We start from the raw sequence: 18,131 nt of genomic DNA, 5'->3' as shown, positions 1-18,131 counted from the left end.
ACTGAATCCTGGGACTCCAGGATCATGACCTGAGCCGAAGACAGTCACTCAATCAACTGAGCCACCCAGGTGCCCTACAGTTAACTTTTGAACAACGCAGGGGTTAGGAGCACTGACCCCTCTACCCCCACGCAGTCGAAAATCCACATGCAACTTTTGACTCCCCAAAACTTAACTAATAGCCTATTGTTAACAAGACTTACTGATTGCATAAACAGTCAGTTAACACACATTTTGTATGTTCTATGTATTATGTACTGCATTCGTACAGTAAAGTAGGCTAGACAAATGAAAATGTTAAGAAAATAAGGAAAAGAAAATAGATTTACTGTACTGCAAAACATTTTCGTGGAAGTGGACCTGCACAGCTCACACCCATATTGTTCAAGATCCAACACAAAATTAAAGTTGCAAATATCCTTTGATTTAGCAGCTCTGCTTCTATGAATTTCCCACGTCAGTCAAGGATATATACATCTTGGCATTGTTTATAATGACAAAAGTTTGGAAACAATCTAAAAGCCCCTCTACCGGAAATTCATTAAATAAAAATGGTACATCAATCCAATGGAATTCTACATAACTGTTAATGAGAATGGGGGCACTTACTGTGTGCTGGTACAGAACCATCTCCTAACACACGATTAAGTGAGCAAAGCAGGATGTCTGGGGAAGGGGAAGTGGGGGCTGAGAGCCACATTCCGAAAAGAGGGAGATTCACTTTTCAGTTTGTCTCTGCTGATAAAGCTGATCTCCAAACCTATTGCCTCTTCTTCCTGGGCACACTGCTCATTTCCCACACTCCCTTATGCGGAGGAATGGCCAAGTGACTGAAGAGCCAGTGAAACAGGCTCAGTCATAAAAACTTCCTCTGTGCCATCTTGAATGCTCTTTTTGCCTCTGGTTGTCTGAAATGACGCCGAGCTCCACGGTAACTTTGGGAATCAGCTATTAACCTCAGAGTCATACAAGGAAAAGAGACTGGGTCCCTGGGCTCCTGCCTGGAGGGGAACATCTGTGTGAGTCACAGTGCTAGCAGGGACTTTATTGTAGGTAGTCACTGGAATTTCCTGGCGTATCTGTTACAGGAGCTCTGTTAATTAATGTGTTATCCTTTTGTGTTTTTTTTGTTTTTATTAAATATTTTTATTTATTTGACATAGATCACAAGTAGGCAGACAGGCAGGCAGAGAGAGGGGAGGGGGAGAAGCAGGCTCCCTGCTGAGCAGAGAGCCTGATGCAGGGCTCCGTTAGGACCCTGGAATCATGACCCCAGCCTGAAGGCAGAGGCCCTAACCCACTGAGCCATCCAGGCGCCCTGTTATCCTTTTGATATCACATTAGCTCTTTAACGCAAAACAAAACACACGCACACACTACATAGACCATGTGAATCTCCATCAGACCTTAGAACACCTTTGCCTGGCACTTAATACCTGGCATTGGTCAGCCTCTTCAGCCTTAGCTCCAGTGACTGGAGTCTCAGTAGCAACCCATACCCTTGCTACCTACATCCGCCCCTTCCCTCTGCTTCTCTGCTGGCAAAACACAGCCCAGGTCTTCCTGCCAGATTTCTTCAACTCCTCTCGGACTTGGGCTGATCCTCTGTTTGCAATGCACACGGCTGACCTTATATCCATCCCCCTTCCTAGCTAAGCTGCTCCGATTCCTCCCCGGCTCCCCAGTGCCCTGCTCCAGGATGTTCTTGGAATCAAACGATCTGCAAGATCCTTGCCCCCACCCCTGCTCTCTTTAGTGCATTCTGCACAGAATGAGAAACCAGTGAGTTTAAGATGCAAATCAAGCACTCCATCCTTCTGCGAACTCCTCACCACTGTAACATCTTCTGAAGACAATTCAGGTCTCACTTGTCACTTCCTGATCAAAGGATTTAAAAGCAGTGCTCTGCTCCAACCCTGTCTTCACTCCATTCGGTATCTTCACATTCCTTACCACTTTTAGAAATGACCTCGCGTTTAGATTAAGGTCGGCCTCTCTGACGAGAGTGTAAGCCTGCGTAAGTCAAGGCTAGGGTTGCTCCGGGTCAGGCCTGTTCACGTAGGGTTCACGCACACATTAGGGGTCCGATGCACGCTGAATCTGCGAGGTCGGGTTATTGCTGACACCCGGTGCGCCGCGCGGGGGTCGGTAGCGAGGCACAAAAGGGAGCGGAGGGGAATCAGCCCAGGGCCGGAAACCCGAGGGGGGCGCCGCGGGGCAGTCTCCCCGCGGACCGGGCTTGGGGGGTGGGGGGAGTGGCAGGCACGCCCCCCGTGCCCCGCCCCGCGCTCGCCCATTGGCGGCCGCGCCAGGGGCGGGGAGAGGTCGCCATCGCAGTGACCCCTCCAACCCAGTACTCCTGCCCCCGCTGCGCCAGCCCGCTGCAGGGTACACACCGTTCTGCTCGGCCGCTCCCTCCGCAGCATGTTGCGCGCCGCTGCGCTCGCCGCCGCCGGGCTCGGGCCCCGCCTGGGCCGCCGTCTCCTGTCGGCCGCCGCCACCGAAGTGGTGCCGGCCCCCAATCAGCAGCCTGAAGTCTTCTACAACCAGGTAAGGCCGCCGGCCCCGGGGCTTTGTTCTCTCTGGGAGAAGGAGCCCGCCGAGTGGGAAGGCCCTGAGGGTTTTTTGGGCCCCATTTTACCCAGTTGGGGCTTGAGAGGTTTGCTGCGTTTGGGCTTTACGCACCCCTTAGCCTTCCTTCCTTAGCGTTGTGGCCCCTTCACCAACTTTGACGGCCCCCGTTCCATCCTCCGGCTGTGACTTGGGCTGCTTATTTGTTCTTGTCCCCCCGCTGTCCGTTTCCCTGCGCCCACTCGGGGTTCCAGTCTCCGCCCCTCGGTCTCTTAGTCGCTGCAGTGTCTGCACTGGGCTTTCCTCATCGCCCACCCAGACGACGTTTCCATCAAAATCCGTCTTAGCGGGAGCTTTTCTGTCTTTTTCTTGGCCATTTCTTATCCCTTCATTCTTGCCCACGTCCAAGGAAGTCCCCAAGGAAAAACGAGAAAAGGAGGGGGCCTTCTCAGCTGAAGTTCACCCATTCGCTAAGGAAAAGGCCAAGGCCCCTCGACCTGAAGCGCTCACGTCCACTCCGGGGAATGCGGAAAGGGTTACGGGACCTTCGCCTCCCGGGTGCCATCCAAATGGTGTCGGCCCTCCCGGGTGCCATCCAAATGGTGTCAGCCCTCCAAGGAGCTGGTTTTCTTCCAGCAAACCAAGAAGGGGCTTTCCGGGATAATACCGATTCCCAAAGGCCAATTTCTTGCTCGGAATACTCCCTCTTTAGATCTTTGAGTTTGGGTAAAGTGCTGGAATTCTCAGAGCAGGAAGCCGTTGTGAAAAGGGTTCGTTTTGTATGTGCAACAAACCGCCCTTCTGTGAGCTTCAGATTTCTCTTTCTGTAAAGAGGGAAGTGGGTGAGAGGGTGAGCAGCCGGCCTCTTACTTTTGGTGAACTCTTAAAGCAATAACAGCTGTCCTCTGTGCATCTGCCACCATTCTGTTTTGTCAGTTTCATCCTTACAACAGCCCAGTGAGGCGGGCACTGTGATCATCTCCATTTTATAGATGAACAGCCTGAGTTACAGAGAGATTTCCCGAGTTGCCCGAAGATTGCAGCCACTGGCAAAGTTGGGGTTCCCATCTAGACTCCCAAGGGAAAGCCTGTAACTAGAACGTTCCGCTATTGATGCGACTCAGGGTTGGAACAGAGGGGTCACTGCCGATTTAGGACGCCATAGAGCTGATCCCTGGCTGACTACTTTTAGCAGTGGACCTGCTTCTCTGGCCCAGAGCTGGGCTGCAAATCTGCACACAGGTGGTGGCTGTGATTGTAAGGAGTGTTACAAATGGTCACTTGCTAGGGAATAAAAACAAGATAAAATGTCCTTTGCTTAACGCAAGCCCCAAAGGCAGCAGCTCTTGTTCTTTTGGTAGGTTGCTTAATGAGGAGTTCATAGTCGGAAGACTGAACATCAGAAAGATTACACAGAATTATCCTTAAGGGAAAGGTGCCAGCATCCCGGGCCTTTGTGGACACAAGATCTAATTAAGATCTTCCTCCTTTGTGGTCACATGGAGGTGAGGAAATGTCATCCAAATGCACATGCACATGGGTCTCGTAGATAGCGGGAGTCCTGCTCTCCAGACTTAGTGTGAGTTGGAAAGGAGTGAGTTTCCCTGCTGCAGCTTTCCTTTATCACATTTGAGATCATAAAAGTAACAGTTGTTCACTGTAAAATTACAGAGTACAATAACATTTCCCCATCTCCCACTGCACACCTCCAAAGAGCACTGTTAACAGGGAGGTCTGTGGTCTTGCATTTTCTTTGTGTGCATGTGAGCAGGCATGCACCAGATTTTTTTTTTTTTTCCATAAATGAGATACTAGCACTTAACTGTTCCGAAGCCCTGTCTCATGGAACAATGTTATCTGAGTTATCCTGCTCAGCACATTCATATCTTTTTTATTCTTCCCAAGGTTGCAGTGCATCCCACCATGTTGGAACTGGCTGGCTCTTAAAGTTCCTTGGGCTGTTCTCCGTGTGGCATTGTTGCTAACTCTGCTGGCAAGCATGACAAAGTCTAATCTGAGTATTTGGAGTCTCTAAGAGCCAGGAGCTCCGGTACAAATCAGATCATATTCCTGCACATTTCCCAGGGTGTTACTGAGTCCTTGAATTTCAATGAACTGGTCTGGAGTTAAGCTTTCCAAAAAGGAGCTTGTCCAGTAGGCTTTGAAGTTGCAATGCTGCAGGCTAGGTTTTCTTGCCAAGGGCCTTTGCAGGGGCGTGTGGGCTTTTGAGGGAATGTCCCACTTCAGGCTTGTTGGCTCTCTCACCTGGATGGGTGGTAGGGGTGCAGGCAACAGTTCTTCCTGCCTCCTCTCAATCCAAGAGTTTGAGGAGCGTGGTTTGGTCCACCTTCCTGGAGTCCTCTTGCCTCTACTTGTCTTGGGTGAGGCTGTAGGGTAGGGTAAGCTTACTGGTTGGGTTGGGAAGATTTCAGAACATGTTCTTCCCCCGCTCACAAACATGGACCTGTAGGGGGAGGGCCAAGCTTCTTGAAGATGAACACCTCTTATCCTTGGCGATTTCAGAGACACGCCTCTGTCAGCAAACTGATTTTCATTTTTCATTCTGTTTCTCTTTCCTGATTTGGAGAGTAACCAAGATCTGGAAGGACAACTAAAAGGAAAACCCAAGGGACTGTGGCTTCAGCAAATAACCTCCCTGGCTGGAGTGTGACAGTTACTTTCATCTTTGACATCACCAATTCATGTTGGTTGATAATAAGTACCCCCAAGTTAAGCCCTGCTGATTTTAGAAGCTCCTGAAGTTAAGCCCCACTGGTTTTTCAAAGCCAGGTATTATGGGGACTGTCTTCCCGATGTGATTGCCAGTGCCTGGTTTGCCTAGTGTAGGGTCTGATCTCTTGCATTTGCTTCTCCGTGTTTGTGGTGTCCTTTCCCTTTGTCTTGCCAGAGCTTTGATTTCCAACTCTGTCTCTATCCTAATACCCTTCCAGTATGGCCTCCTGTCTAAGATGAACTGTGGAAGGTCTGTTCTAGCAGTCCTCAGGTGTTTTCAGAGGCAGTTGCATAGATGTAGCTGTTATCTTGGAATGTCTGTGGGACAGGGTGAGCTCAGGATTCTCCCACTCTGCCATCTTCCAGACTCCCCATGTTGGTTGATAATAATTATGAACACCGGGATATTGTTAGATACCATGTTGCCCTCTGGACTCAGACCGCCTGCCGCTCACTGGAGTTCACTTGGGCAGGTTCATTCATTCCACAGATATTATAGTTGTAATTTGTTTCCTGAAGGGGGTGAGCTAGGTCCTGGTAAACTTGAATTTGGGGTGAGTTAAATTTGTGTCTCTGTTCTTAGTTTTTTGACCACAGCACTCAGGAACGAAAGAGAGAACTGACAAAAAGGAAATCAGGAAAGGATCTCCCTGTATAGAATTTTGTGGTTACAATATTAATACGTCCTCAGTATGAAAAGACAAGTATTATGGAAGTCTGTGAGGTGGAAACTCACTGGAAATACATGTAGGCATGCACAGATGTTCATTGCCGAGTAGTTTACATTAGCAAAGACCCAGGGAGCCAGCTTGCTGTCCATAGGGAAATAGAACGGGTGCTGTGGTTATAGGAAGGAATAATTCAGTTCGAGCAGTGGTTATAGGAATTCAGTGGAGCTGTATGAGTCGTGGGTCTCAAAACACAATGTGTCAAGGCAGGAAAGGGTCTGGGATTCTGCAAATATAAAACTTACTGAACTACCCAAACAGACTTTTACACTGAATGTGAGTGAACTTGTAAGGGATATGCACATTGGTGTGAGGGTTGAGGGAGGGAGCTACATGGAGAATCTCTTTGTAGGTAGTGGTTAAAGGGAACTTTGGCTTTAGTTAAAATGTTTTACCTCATTAAAGGTAAGTAACCTGTAAGCAGATATAAAAAGAAAAAAGAAAGTGACAGGCCTCTGATATCCCACACCTGCAGATAATCACTGCTAACAGTTAGTATATACAAAAGAGAATTTTATTTTCCTTGCTTTCCTTGGGAGATTCTTACATAATGAGCCACAACTTACGTTGGGTTAAGCAGTGGTTTGAAATGTTTGGGTTGAATGAGTCAAGTGAAATATCTCCCTCCACACTGACCATACTGGTTTTATGGCTTGTGAAATAATAGATTCAGGTAACCCGGGAAATCAGAAGAGTTCACCAGGCCTTCCTTGGTACCTCTGATTCTTCTTCTTCTTTTTTAATTTAAAGATTTTATTTATTTATTTGACACAGAGAGAGAGATCACTAGGAGGCAGAGAGGCAGGCAGAGAGAGGGGGGGAAAGCAGGCTCCCTGCTGAGCAGAGAGCCCGACACGGGGCTCGATCCCAGGACCCTGACTGAGATCTTGACCTGAGCCAAAGGCAGAGGCTTAACCCACTGAGCCACCCAGGCGCCCCGGTACCTCTGCTTCTAATAATAATTATATTATAAATGAACACAAATGCCTTTCATTACCTCCCGCCTCTTCAGAATCTGTGCATCCCTGGAAACACAGAGTTACAAGCGACAGGCTCTAAGGTTTGTGATGTTGAGCTCAGGTGGCGAGGAGAGTTGTGTGTGCTGTGGACATGTGTACAGATCCCCTGATCGAATAAATTGTAATTACTGATCACTTAAGTTCAGTCAGTCCCGATGCTGAGGATGTATAACTACATTTTTGCCTTTTATGCCTCCAGCAACTGTATGAAGCAGGTATTGTAGCTGTTACAGATATGGGGAACTAAGGCTCAGGCAGGGCACATTAACATTAAGTAGTAAGTTTGAAACCAGGGTTCAGCTGTGATGTGCATGTCCTTAGCCACATTCTGTGGTACCTCATGACCAGGCCCTATGGTCAAAAAAGGATGTCAGTGTTTTTTGTTTTAAAATGCATTTATTGGGACAGTTGGGTGGCTCAGTTAGTTAAGCATCTGCCTTCGGCTCTGGTTATGATCCCGGGGTTCTGGGATGGAGCCCCCGCATCAGAAGAGAGGAGCCTGGGACGCCTGGGTGGCTCAGTGGGTTAAGCCGCTGCCTTCGGCTCAGGTCATGATCTCAGGGTCCTGGGATCGAGTCCCGCATCAGGCTCTCTGCTCAGCAGGGAGCCTGCTTCCCTCTCTCTCTCTCTGTCTGCCTCTCCGTCTACTTGTGATTTCTCTCTGTCAAATAAATAAATAAAATCTTTAAAAAAAAAAAAAAAAAGAAGAGAGGAGCCTGCTTCTCCCTCTGCCTGCTTGTGCATGTGCTCTCTGACAAATAAATAAATAAAAATCTTAAAAAAAAAAAAGATGTATTTACTTGAGAGAGACATGGGGGAAGGGCAGAGAGTTAACAGACTCCCCGCTGAGCGCAGAGTCCAACTTAATAACCCTGAGATCATGACCTGAACCGAGGTCAAGAGTCAGAGCTCAACAGGCACCCGAAGGATGTTAATATTTAGATTACTGAATAATTGGATTACTGAACTTACACATTTGCAATCAGAAGGAAGGAGCCGTGTTTGTGTTCACATGTGTATTCGTAGCCCCTAGGCACCGAGATCAGAAATAGGACTGCTGCTCAGTAAATATTTATTGAAGGCAATGGATGGAAACTATGTTTATAATTTTCTGTTCTAGTAGCAAGGAATAGGAACACAGTATTTCCACTCAGAAGGGAAGTGTGAATAAGAATGTGAAAACATGGGGTGCCTGGGTGGCTCAGTGGGTTAAAGCCTCTGCCTTGGGCTCAAGTCATGATCTCAGGGTCCTGGGATCGAGGCGCGCATCGGGCTCTCTGCTCAGCAGGGAGCCTGCTTCCCCCTCTCTCTCTGCCTGCCTCTCTGCCTACTTGTAATCTCTGTCTGTCAAATAAATAAAATCTTAAAAAAAAAAAAAAGAAAGAAAAGAATGTGAAAACATGCAGGGAGGGCTAAAATTATCCAAGGGAAGTGATTGCAGCAAGATAGAGGTTGCTGTGTCATGAGCCCAGAGGACATCAACAGACTGAAGGCGTGACTGCTTGGCAGACAGTCCGCAGTAGAACCCAAAAAAATCCAGGAATGCAGGATAAAATGCCCTGGGAGCTGAGGAGAGGAGGCAGGGGCTTGGGTCAGGTGCCAGACTGTTGCCAGCAAGCTTGGGGGAGGTGGCTGCCCTTGGCTGCCCTTGGCTGCCCTTGGCCTTGTCACCAAACTAACCCCGAGGTTTCAGAAATGTGAACGATGTGACATTCCGTGTTTCTCTTGAACTTAGCTCCTCAGAATCTTGTAATACGAAAGATGACATCCATTTTCTATTGGACACAAGTTATCTAACTGCTGTTGAAAAAGCAAATGCCAGCAAGAGTCTGCCCCATTTCCTCCCTCACCCTTGGGGAAAGGAACATACTCTAGGGACATATATTTCCTAGGTAACAGACCCCCAATTCTTTCATGCATCAAAGCCCGAATTAAAACCTTCCAAAATGCATCCTGTTACATTGGAGCTGCTGAACACCACCAAACCTGTTCTTGGAGACCCTGCACAGATGACGACTGTCCAGTGTCTTGGGGTTGGGGGTGGCACTGGAATGTCACTCTGTCCTCGCCTTGGTTAGGCCTTCTCCCTGGGGTCCCCAGCTTCTGGGCACCGACCACACCACCCAGGTTTCTGGAGGCAGCCCAAGGATCTCGTTTTACTCTAACTCAGCAGTTCTCATTTTTTCTTTTTTTTAAAGATTTTATTTATTTGACAGAGATCACAAGTAGACAGAGAGGCAGGCAGAGAGAGAGAGAGAGAGGGAAGCAGGCTCCCTGCTGAGCAGAGAGCCCCATGCGGGCCTCGATCCCAGGACCCTGAGATCATGACCTGAGCCGAAGTCAGCGGCCTAACCCACTGAGCCACCCAGGCGCCCAGCAGTTCTAATTTTTATAGGGTCATCGGTCCCAGGTTTGCAAAGACGCACGTCTAAGGCTGTTTGCTACAGCAGCACCGTCAGGAATAGTGAAATTCATCCTGAAAGCACACATGTGGGAAATGCTAACATAAAATGTGGTCTGTTCATACTGAGAACTGCTGTGTTGCTTAAAATAATGGGGTGATCTGCTTGTGGAATAATGTCCAAGAAAAACTGTTACTGAGAAAAGCAAGTGAAGAAATCAGAAAGTCGATGATCCCACTCAGAGCAGACACTCCCGCCTCTGCGTACCCCGGCACCAGCACAGCTCCCCGCACACAGCAGGTGGGGGATCCAGCGCCCCCTTCTCCTGTCCCTCACCCTTACTCTGCAGCCATGGAGCTCTTTGGGTTCCTCCTATCCCCAAGCTCTTCCTTCAGGTCCCGTGTCTGGTGTCATCTGACTCCCTGGCCTGTTCCTCACTGTTGCCTATTTGTTTGTGCCTCTCGCTTTGTTGGTCTGTGTACTGATTGCCTCTCTCCTCCTCAGGACTTTAGCCCAGGGAGCCAGGACTTTGCTTTTTCACTTAGTGCCCAGCATGGACATGGCACTCTGTTAAAACTGATGGACTGTGTGGAGGAGTGAGTCCAGCTTGTCCAACATGAAGGGAGACATGTTTACTAAAATATGGAGAAAATACAGCATGTTGATGGAAGAGCCCTAGGAGTTTTGCCCACAGTCCAGATTCTGAGCGTTAGCTCCTGATGTTGCTAGGATGTCTCTAGGATAGCCCTCTCTCTGCATGTTGCTCTGCCTCTAGAAATTGAGTTTGGAAGTGTGAGCTGGGAAAACTACCGCCCACAGTGACTGACTTAAGCCTGTTTAGGGAGTGAAGCTTTGGGTTTCGGGCGAAGAGGTTACGAAGCTTTTGACTTGATACCAGCAGTTGTTTACTTAAGTGAATGCAGTGAAACTCTCCTCGCTTGAAGGAGAACTTTGGCCAAGGTTCAGAGTGAGAACAGTTCCTACGCTGCTGCCCATCCCTGACTGAGGGTTGGTCGGGGAGACCACTGAACGCTGGCTCTAGGAGCAGGGAAGTGGGAACTCAAAACAAGGAAGATTCTGGGTTCCTACCAGGCACATTCAGGCTTGTTTTATCAGCGAGAAAGAAGGGTAGATTGTTGAAAATTCAACAATGGAGACGACCCAGCAAGTTCAAGGCTTTGAAAGGCAAATAGTGCCGGGGAACCTGTCTTCCCATGGTCCTAGTGTAAGAACAGGGCAATGGTGTGGGCCCGGCCCGGGGAGGAAGGGGTGAGGCCTGGGGGTTCGGCTGACTGGCCTACTTGCTTGCTTCATACTTCTGATCTTTGCAAAAATAACAATCAAAACTTTTTCAGGACAAACTAATTCCGTATGCTGTGGTACAGGGAATAACACAGGCAGAGGTATACGGATCTGCCTGGCTTTTTGCCTCGAAAAATCTTTGGCCTGAGAGAGCCACAGGGTCCAGAGTTTTGTCGTACTTGTAGTGACTGCTGTGGTAAGAGCCACTGTGTGCAGAGTCCTGGCTCAGGAGCTTTATACCCGTTGTTACATTTAATCTTCACATCAGCCCCAGACAAATTCTCCCCCAGGGACTGGTGAAGCATCTGGAAGTGCAGGGATTAGCCACAGCTGGTGAGGGGTAGAGGTGAGCTTCCAACCCAGGTCTGTGTGGCTTAGAGGTTGGTGCTTTTTTACCCCCCAGAATAAAACCCCCAAATCAGACCTGCACTTGGGCCGTATATAAACCATGGAGATGGAGATTAGGAAGCAAGAGTTCTCACCTCCTTGAAGGCACATACTTGGGCTCTGACTGGAGGCCAGAGCGGGAGGAGAAACAGGTAAAGAGCTCACCAGGAGGGGGAAGCCGATTCTCAGGGGAGCACGTGTGCAGGGCTGGGCCCACTGGAACTCAGGGCCACTGGGCTCCGAGCCAGACCTCTTTCTGCCACGCCCCAGCAACAAAGGTGTCTGTGTCCCTCAAGATTCACGATCAGCCGGCTAATGTGAATCCACACTGCACACTTCCAAGGACTCCAGATGATGTTTACCTATGTGCTCCTGCTAGATGCCGAAAGCCTTTCACTGTAGGTGCGTAGCTGCGGATTCTGCCCTGATGGTGCCAAAATACCAAATTTGAGCCTGGGAAAGTGACCCCTGGTAGACCCTTTCCTAATGAGCTCCTTTGTGCACCACCCGGTCCCATGGGCCCCGACACAGCCTTGCTCCTCCCGAACTTTGTGCATACACCTGGGGCCCTCACATGCCACGTCATGAGGGGTACTGCGATGATTCTTACTACGGAGTGAGGTGAAGTTCCTTGCCCCGTGTGAAACAACTAGGATCAGAGGAGCCCGGGTTTATCCAGGTGTTCTTCCTGACGCTGCTCTTGACCGTGGAGCTGGGCCAGTCCTCCCTGGGCCCTGCTGGCCCCAAACTCTTTGGCCCTGGCCAAGCTCCAGACTTTGCTTTGTGGCTTGGTCTTGTTTGTGGTCCTAGACTCTGGCCCAGAGTAACTGGGGATGGCTCCCCAGGGTCCTAAGCCAGAGCCAGGCCATGTTGGGATGGTGGGGCCAAGGGGAACCCTTGAGGAAGGAAGTGGGAGTAGCCTTGAACTGATGTTCACCCTGACTATGACATTTGTGCAGCCCGGCTAAAATGACCAAGTGTCCCTGACCCCCGGACCAGCTTCCCCATCCTGAAGGGGAACAGCTTGCTGGGAGAGTTCTTCCCTATTCTCCCTTGAGGCCATCGCCTGGCTCTTAGAAGCAGAGAGTGAATTTTGGCACTTGACTAAGCAGCTTTGGATAAGGACCTTTTCTTTGAATGAAGAGGCTTCCGTGCATTCCTGCCCCGCCGCCACTACTTTGGCCTCCTTAAACCAGCATACAGTCCCTCTCCAGACTTGATTGCTGTTAAACCTCACAACAGCAACAGCAATGACTGGTGACAGGTGCTGAACGGAGGGCTTCATAGGAACCCCCTCCTCTCTGATCCCATCTCCTAGCATTTCCTTCTTGGTTGGCCAGTTAACTCTGGCCACTTTCATTCCTTCTCAAATGCATTAGTCTTAATTCCCACCCCAGGGCCTTTGTACTTGCTATCCCTGCTGCCTGGCCTGCTTGTCCTCCTACTCTTCCTGTGGCTGGCTCCTTTTCACCAGTCAGGGCTTGAGTGAAGTATCTGCTTGTCACAGAGACCCTCCCAACCATCCCATGTAAAGTTGTCTGCCTTCCCCCACTTTCTTTGTGGATCCTGTTTTCCTCCTCTGTATCTACCCCTGCAATCTGAGGTTGTCTTGCGTATTTCTTCTCTACTTGCTTCTCTACTGTCTGTACCCATCAGAGCACCAGCTCCATGAGAGAGAAAGGTCCTTATTGGGTTTGGTTTCCACTGTGTCCTCAGCCTTAGAACAGTGCCTGGCCCATTGCAGGGGTTCACTGCACGTTTACTGAATCATTAAAGAATATTCTGACCCCATTCTCATGACAACCCTGTGCAGTAGTGTGCTAGAGGAGAGATGGCTCCAAATTCTTGACCGCTCCTTCCAAGGAGTAAGTGGCAGGTTTCTCCCCTCCCTGAGATCTGGACCGGGCCTGTGACTCACAATGACCTGTGGAGTTTGGTGGTGGAAATGAGGCTATGTGTCTTCAGAAGCTGGATTTTAGGAAGCCTTTCAGCTTCTGCGTGGGTCTCTCGGAACACTCTCTAGGGAAGCCAGCTGTCATGGGAGAAGGCTGACGCACCTGGGTCTGCCATACGGTCAGGAGGCCTAAGCAGACATGTTTGTGGTGCAGAACCCCTCGTGCACATCCAGCCCCACGCACTCTTGCTCTGCAACCCCATGAGCCAGCCCAGGGAAGCCCTGTGCAGCTGAGCTCAATCAGTGGACACGATTGTGAGAGAAAGATGGATCATTTAAGCTACCGAGTCCATACTGTTGTCCCACATTCTTTTCATTTCTCAGGTCAAAGAAACCAAGGGCAAATAACTTACCCAAGGTTGCTTGGCAGAGAAGGCATTCCGACTTGGTTGTCTCCAGGGCTGGGGCTTTAAATCTCCTGCCACATCATTCTAAGGCTAATTCATATGTGTTCTGGTTTTTTTTTCCTTCCCACATCGCTGGTTGTCGGTGTTGGGTTGAGAGCCGGTCCTGAGAACTTTCTTCCTTCTCGTAGATCTTCATAAACAATGAGTGGCATGATGCTGTAAGCAAGAAGACATTCCCCACCGTCAATCCATCCACCGGAGAAGTCATATGTCAGGTAGCTGAAGGAGACAAGGTAAGTGACCTACCTTGGGCCGGGAGCAGGCAAGGATGGTTTCATTGTTTACTTTTTATGTTTTTATGGGGTTGAAACTTTACCAGGAGTGTATTATTTTCATAACTCAAAAATCTCAATGAATATCTTTTGAGTAAATGAATCAACAGAAACTCTTCCTTCAGACAATGGTGCTAGATTATACCCGGGTTCAATACACACAGCAGTAGAATTGTAGACTTGGAACTAAGCTCGGGAACATCTAATCCAGTCTCTCTTTTCTAGACCTGAAAGTTGAAGGTCAGAGAAGGGAGGTACACATCTAGATAGAGGCATCTTGTGGACTAGAATTTGGGTCTCCTGAGATCTAGTCTAGTGTTGGTAGTGTATTTTGTTGGAATTATATATACTTGCAATAAAAAATAGTAGTAATAATTTTACGACTTAAAAATTAGACTTTCAGTAAAAATTTATCTTCCTTCCTTATTTTCTTTAAAAAAAAAAAAAAAATTGAGAGGTGCCCGTGGGCTTAGTCAGTTGAGCATCTGACTCTTGGTTTTGGCTCAGGTCATGATCTCAGGGTTGTGAGGTTTTTTGCTTTTGTTTTTGTTTTTTAAGATTTTATTCATTTGACAGTGAGAGGCAGCGAGAGAGGGAACAAAAGCGGAGGGAGTGAGAGAGGGAGAAGCAGGCTTTCCGCCAAGCAGGAAGCCGGATGTGGGGCTAGATCCCAGGACCCTGGGATCATGACCTGAGCTGAAAGCAGACGTGTAACGACTGAGCCACCCAGGTGCCCCTCAGGGTTGTGAGAGTGAGTGCCAAAGGGGGGGGGGGGGGTCTCTGCTCAGTGGGGGGTTTTCTCTTTCTCCCTCTGCTCCTCCCCGACTCATGCTCGCTTGATCTCAAAAATATCTTAAAAAAGAAGAGGCATTGAAAATATTTTAAGAAGGCCTCTTGCCCTCTGCTTTAAGACAGTTTTCTATATTCATGTATAAAGCCCTGCTTCCTCTCCTAAAAGCAAATGTGAATATAGTACTTTCTTGGTAGTCTACTTTTACGGTAGTCTGACGGTAAATATGTTTAATATTAATGGAAACCATGCTTCCAACCTCCTGATACACATCTCCCTATATGAAAAATGCTAGCTGTGTCGATTTTACTGCTTCTCCGAGGAGAGAGAAGCTGGTTAAACCTGCATTTGGTGGAGACTACCAGTCATCGGAGAAGGAATGTCTAAGTTCTCTGGGCTTGCTTTCTTAGGAAGGGGGGGAAATGGTCACCCTCTAAACACAGAGCCCTGAATGTTTCCCTCCAGAACTCTCTGGGGGATTCTGAGGTGAAAATCCAGAAACGTTAACAGTCAGGATCCTCACTCCCTCCGTGAGTCCTGTGAGGGAGAGTCTGAAACTCCACAGGAGAGCCCTTCCTGGTGGGGAAGGGCTGTTCGGGTCAGGTTGCCACAAAGCGTTGACTGAAGTCCCATAGGTGTGTTTGCCTCAGGGTGGAGACAGTGCTGAGAAGGCCTGAGCTTCCTCGGTGGGTGTTTTCCAGGAAGACGTGGACAGGGCAGTAAAGGCTGCCCGGGCCGCCTTCCAGCTGGGCTCACCCTGGCGCCGCATGAATGCGTCCGACAGGGGCCGCCTCCTGAACCGCCTGGCCGATCTGATTGAGCGGGACCGGACCTACCTAGCAGTGAGTTTTCACCCCTCTCCCCTCTCATCCCCCCTGGTGAATAGGCTCAGAGCATCCCACAGCCAGCCAGGAGGGGGCTGCTTTGCTGACATGTCACTGGTCAGAATGGCATAGGCTGGGCGTTTGGGGGTATGCCCCTGTACCAACCAGAGGAACGTCTCATTGTCTCCTACGATGGCTAAAAAAGAAGGAGACTGGGGATGGGGAGGGGAGCCACAGAGGAGAGCCGTTACTGAGACCTCCAGGGACCGACATCTCCCTTGGAGCCCCTCTGTGAGGTGGCTGCTAGAAGCTGAAGAAACCAAGAGGCAATACCCTCTCCTCTCCCCAGTCCAATCTGCAAATAGCAGCCAGAGTGAATCTTCTAAGATTTTTTTTTTTTTTTTTAAATTTATTTGTCAGAGAGAGAGAGAGAGAGAGAGAGCGAGTGCATACAGGCAGAGTGGCAGGCAGAGTCAGAGGGAGAGGCAGGCTCCCTGCGGAGCAAGGAGCCCGATGTGGGACTCGATCCCAGGACGCTGGGATCATGACCTGAGCCGAAGGCAGCTGCTTAACCAACTGAGCCACCCAGGCGTCCCCAGAGTGAATCTTCTAGAAGGCAAATTATACCATGGTGTTCCCCTCTGAAGCCTTCCACGGTATCCCACATATTCTTAGGATAAAGTCCTGTTCCCTCAACATGGTCTACAAGGCCCTGCCTCATCTGACTCCATCTCCCAACTCATGCTGGACTGTGGCCCTCACCCACACACAGCTCAGCTCAGCAGCCTTCCCTCAGCGTCTTGACTACCTGGCTTCTTTGAGCCCCCAGGGCCTTTGTACATGCTGTTCCCTCTGCTTAGGGTGCTTTTCGCTTTGTCATCATTTGTACCTTCCCTTTTGTTTAGTTACCTGCTACATATCCTTCAGATTTAGGCTGGAGGGTTTCTCAGACTGGGCTGGGCAGCCTGGTTTCTCCTTTCTAGCACTCTTTAACACTCACGATTGAGGCTTCAGGTCATGAGTCACTGGCGCTTTGCTCATTCAGCCCCTATGTTTGTCTCTTATGCCAGCCCCTGGATTTGGCTTAGAGCAGAACCTGCCTGTGAAGTGACTGCATGAGAAGTGGTGGCACCATTCCTCTCCCCACCCCTCGCTCTCCTGCCTTTGGAGAGGGAGGGGCGATGGGCCAGAAATGCCACAGCATTCAGTGGCACAAAGTGGCCCATCTGCCCTTCTTGGTCTGTGCTGAGGTTCAGCACTGGTTGCCACTGACTGCTGTGATTCAGTCTTGTGCCTGCACGTCCGTGCTGACCGTTTTCTTTTCTCAGGCCTTGGAGACCCTGGATAACGGCAAGCCCTATGTCATCTCCTACCTGGTGGATCTGGACATGGTCCTCAAATGCATCCGGTATGGGCTCAGGCTTCCTGCTCTTATATTCTGGCCGTGCCCCAGGGGAGCAGGTTTTGCGGGGGCCAGAAATTAGATAAATTTAACAGGATCACAGGAGTTGGAGAAACATATGCTGTGAGACTCCATCTTAGGAGAAAATCCCTCAGTACCAAAGTTATAACTTACTTGTAAGCATTTTCTCTTTCTTCTCAGGGCAGTTACGGTAATTTCTGTGTTAGATGGAATTTGTCCATTTCATGTAGGTTATCTCATTTGTGGGCTATAGTTGTTCATAAATTCTCTTTATAAGCCTTTCTGTCTCTATAAGGTAGTGGTAATGTCCCTGCTTTCATTTCGTTTTTCAGTTGTTTGTGTCTTCTTTTTTTTTTTCTTAGTCTAGTGAAGGGTTTGTCAATCTAGTGAGTTTACAGAGAACTCACTTTTGGTTTTGTTGATTTCCTCTGTTGTTTTCCTGTTCTCTATTTCATCTGTCTCTGCTGTAGTCTTCTTCTTCTTTTTTTTTTTTAGATTTTTATTTATTTATTTATTTTATTTACTTATTTATTTGACACAGAGTGAGAGATCACAAGTAGGCTGAGAGGCAGGCCGGGGGCGGGGGCTTGGGAAGCAGGCTCTCGGCCGAAGGCAGAGGCTTAACCCACTGGGCCACCCAGGTGCCCCGCTGCCGTAGTCTTCTTGCTAGCTTTGGAATTAGTTTGACAGACATCTTAAAGCCCAAGAAATACAGGATGAGGAAAAAGAGCTCTGCTGGGGTCTTTAGGGATGCAGGTAACAAAGCCTCAGCCTGACTCGGGCACTGTGGAGGGTCGGGGGCCTTAAATCCAGAAGGCTGCTGAGCCCCACTATGGTTTTTGTCAACCCTCTTGCCTCATCTTCTCTCAGTGACCCCCTGGCCACTGTCAGGGCCAGTGTGCATGCTGGAATGTGGGCTCGCTTCTGTATGTGTGATCCTACCGAGTACACTGCAGTCCTTCTCCGAGTGCCAAATGCCAGAGTCTTAATGCCAGATGCCGCCCTGATTGGCTGGCCTCGAGTCTGACCAGCTGTGGTCCAGGTGGACAGATCAATGTGCAAATAATGAGTACTTCCCTGTGACCCTGTGGACAGAGATAGAGAAGAAGCCGTGCTGGGAAGGTAGGAGTTGGACAACATAATGGGTTCTCAGCCAGGGTATTGGCCATGTCTCCTAGGTGATGGCTGGCAATGTCTGGAGACATTTTTGGTTATCACAGCATGGCGGGGTGGGGGGCGGTTTGCATAGAGGCCAGGGAGGTTGCTAGAAAGTCTGCAGTGCACAGCACGGCCAACATAGCAAAGAATTTTCCAGCCCC

General features: G+C 49.3%; 1 protein-coding gene across 1 annotated transcript in view; it reads left to right on the top strand.

Annotated features, from left to right (window-relative positions):
- The first annotated feature begins 2,341 nt into the window (after positions 1-2,341).
- Positions 2,342-18,131, top strand: part of ALDH2 (aldehyde dehydrogenase 2 family member) — a 31,580-nt gene continuing 15,790 nt past the window's right edge. The window contains exons 1-4 of the mRNA XM_032310772.1: positions 2,342-2,550; positions 13,632-13,736; positions 15,267-15,407; positions 16,718-16,797. Coding sequence (XP_032166663.1) covers positions 2,425-2,550; positions 13,632-13,736; positions 15,267-15,407; positions 16,718-16,797 — 452 coding nt within the window. The 5' untranslated portion in view covers positions 2,342-2,424. The remainder of the gene's footprint in view (positions 2,551-13,631; positions 13,737-15,266; positions 15,408-16,717; positions 16,798-18,131) is intronic.

This window comes from Mustela erminea, chromosome 13, assembly GCF_009829155.1.
Source record: "Mustela erminea isolate mMusErm1 chromosome 13, mMusErm1.Pri, whole genome shotgun sequence".
Lineage (NCBI taxonomy): Eukaryota > Metazoa > Chordata > Mammalia > Carnivora > Mustelidae > Mustela > Mustela erminea.
Note: the sequence above shows the minus strand (reverse complement) of the source record. Positions and strands in the feature narration are given on the sequence as shown.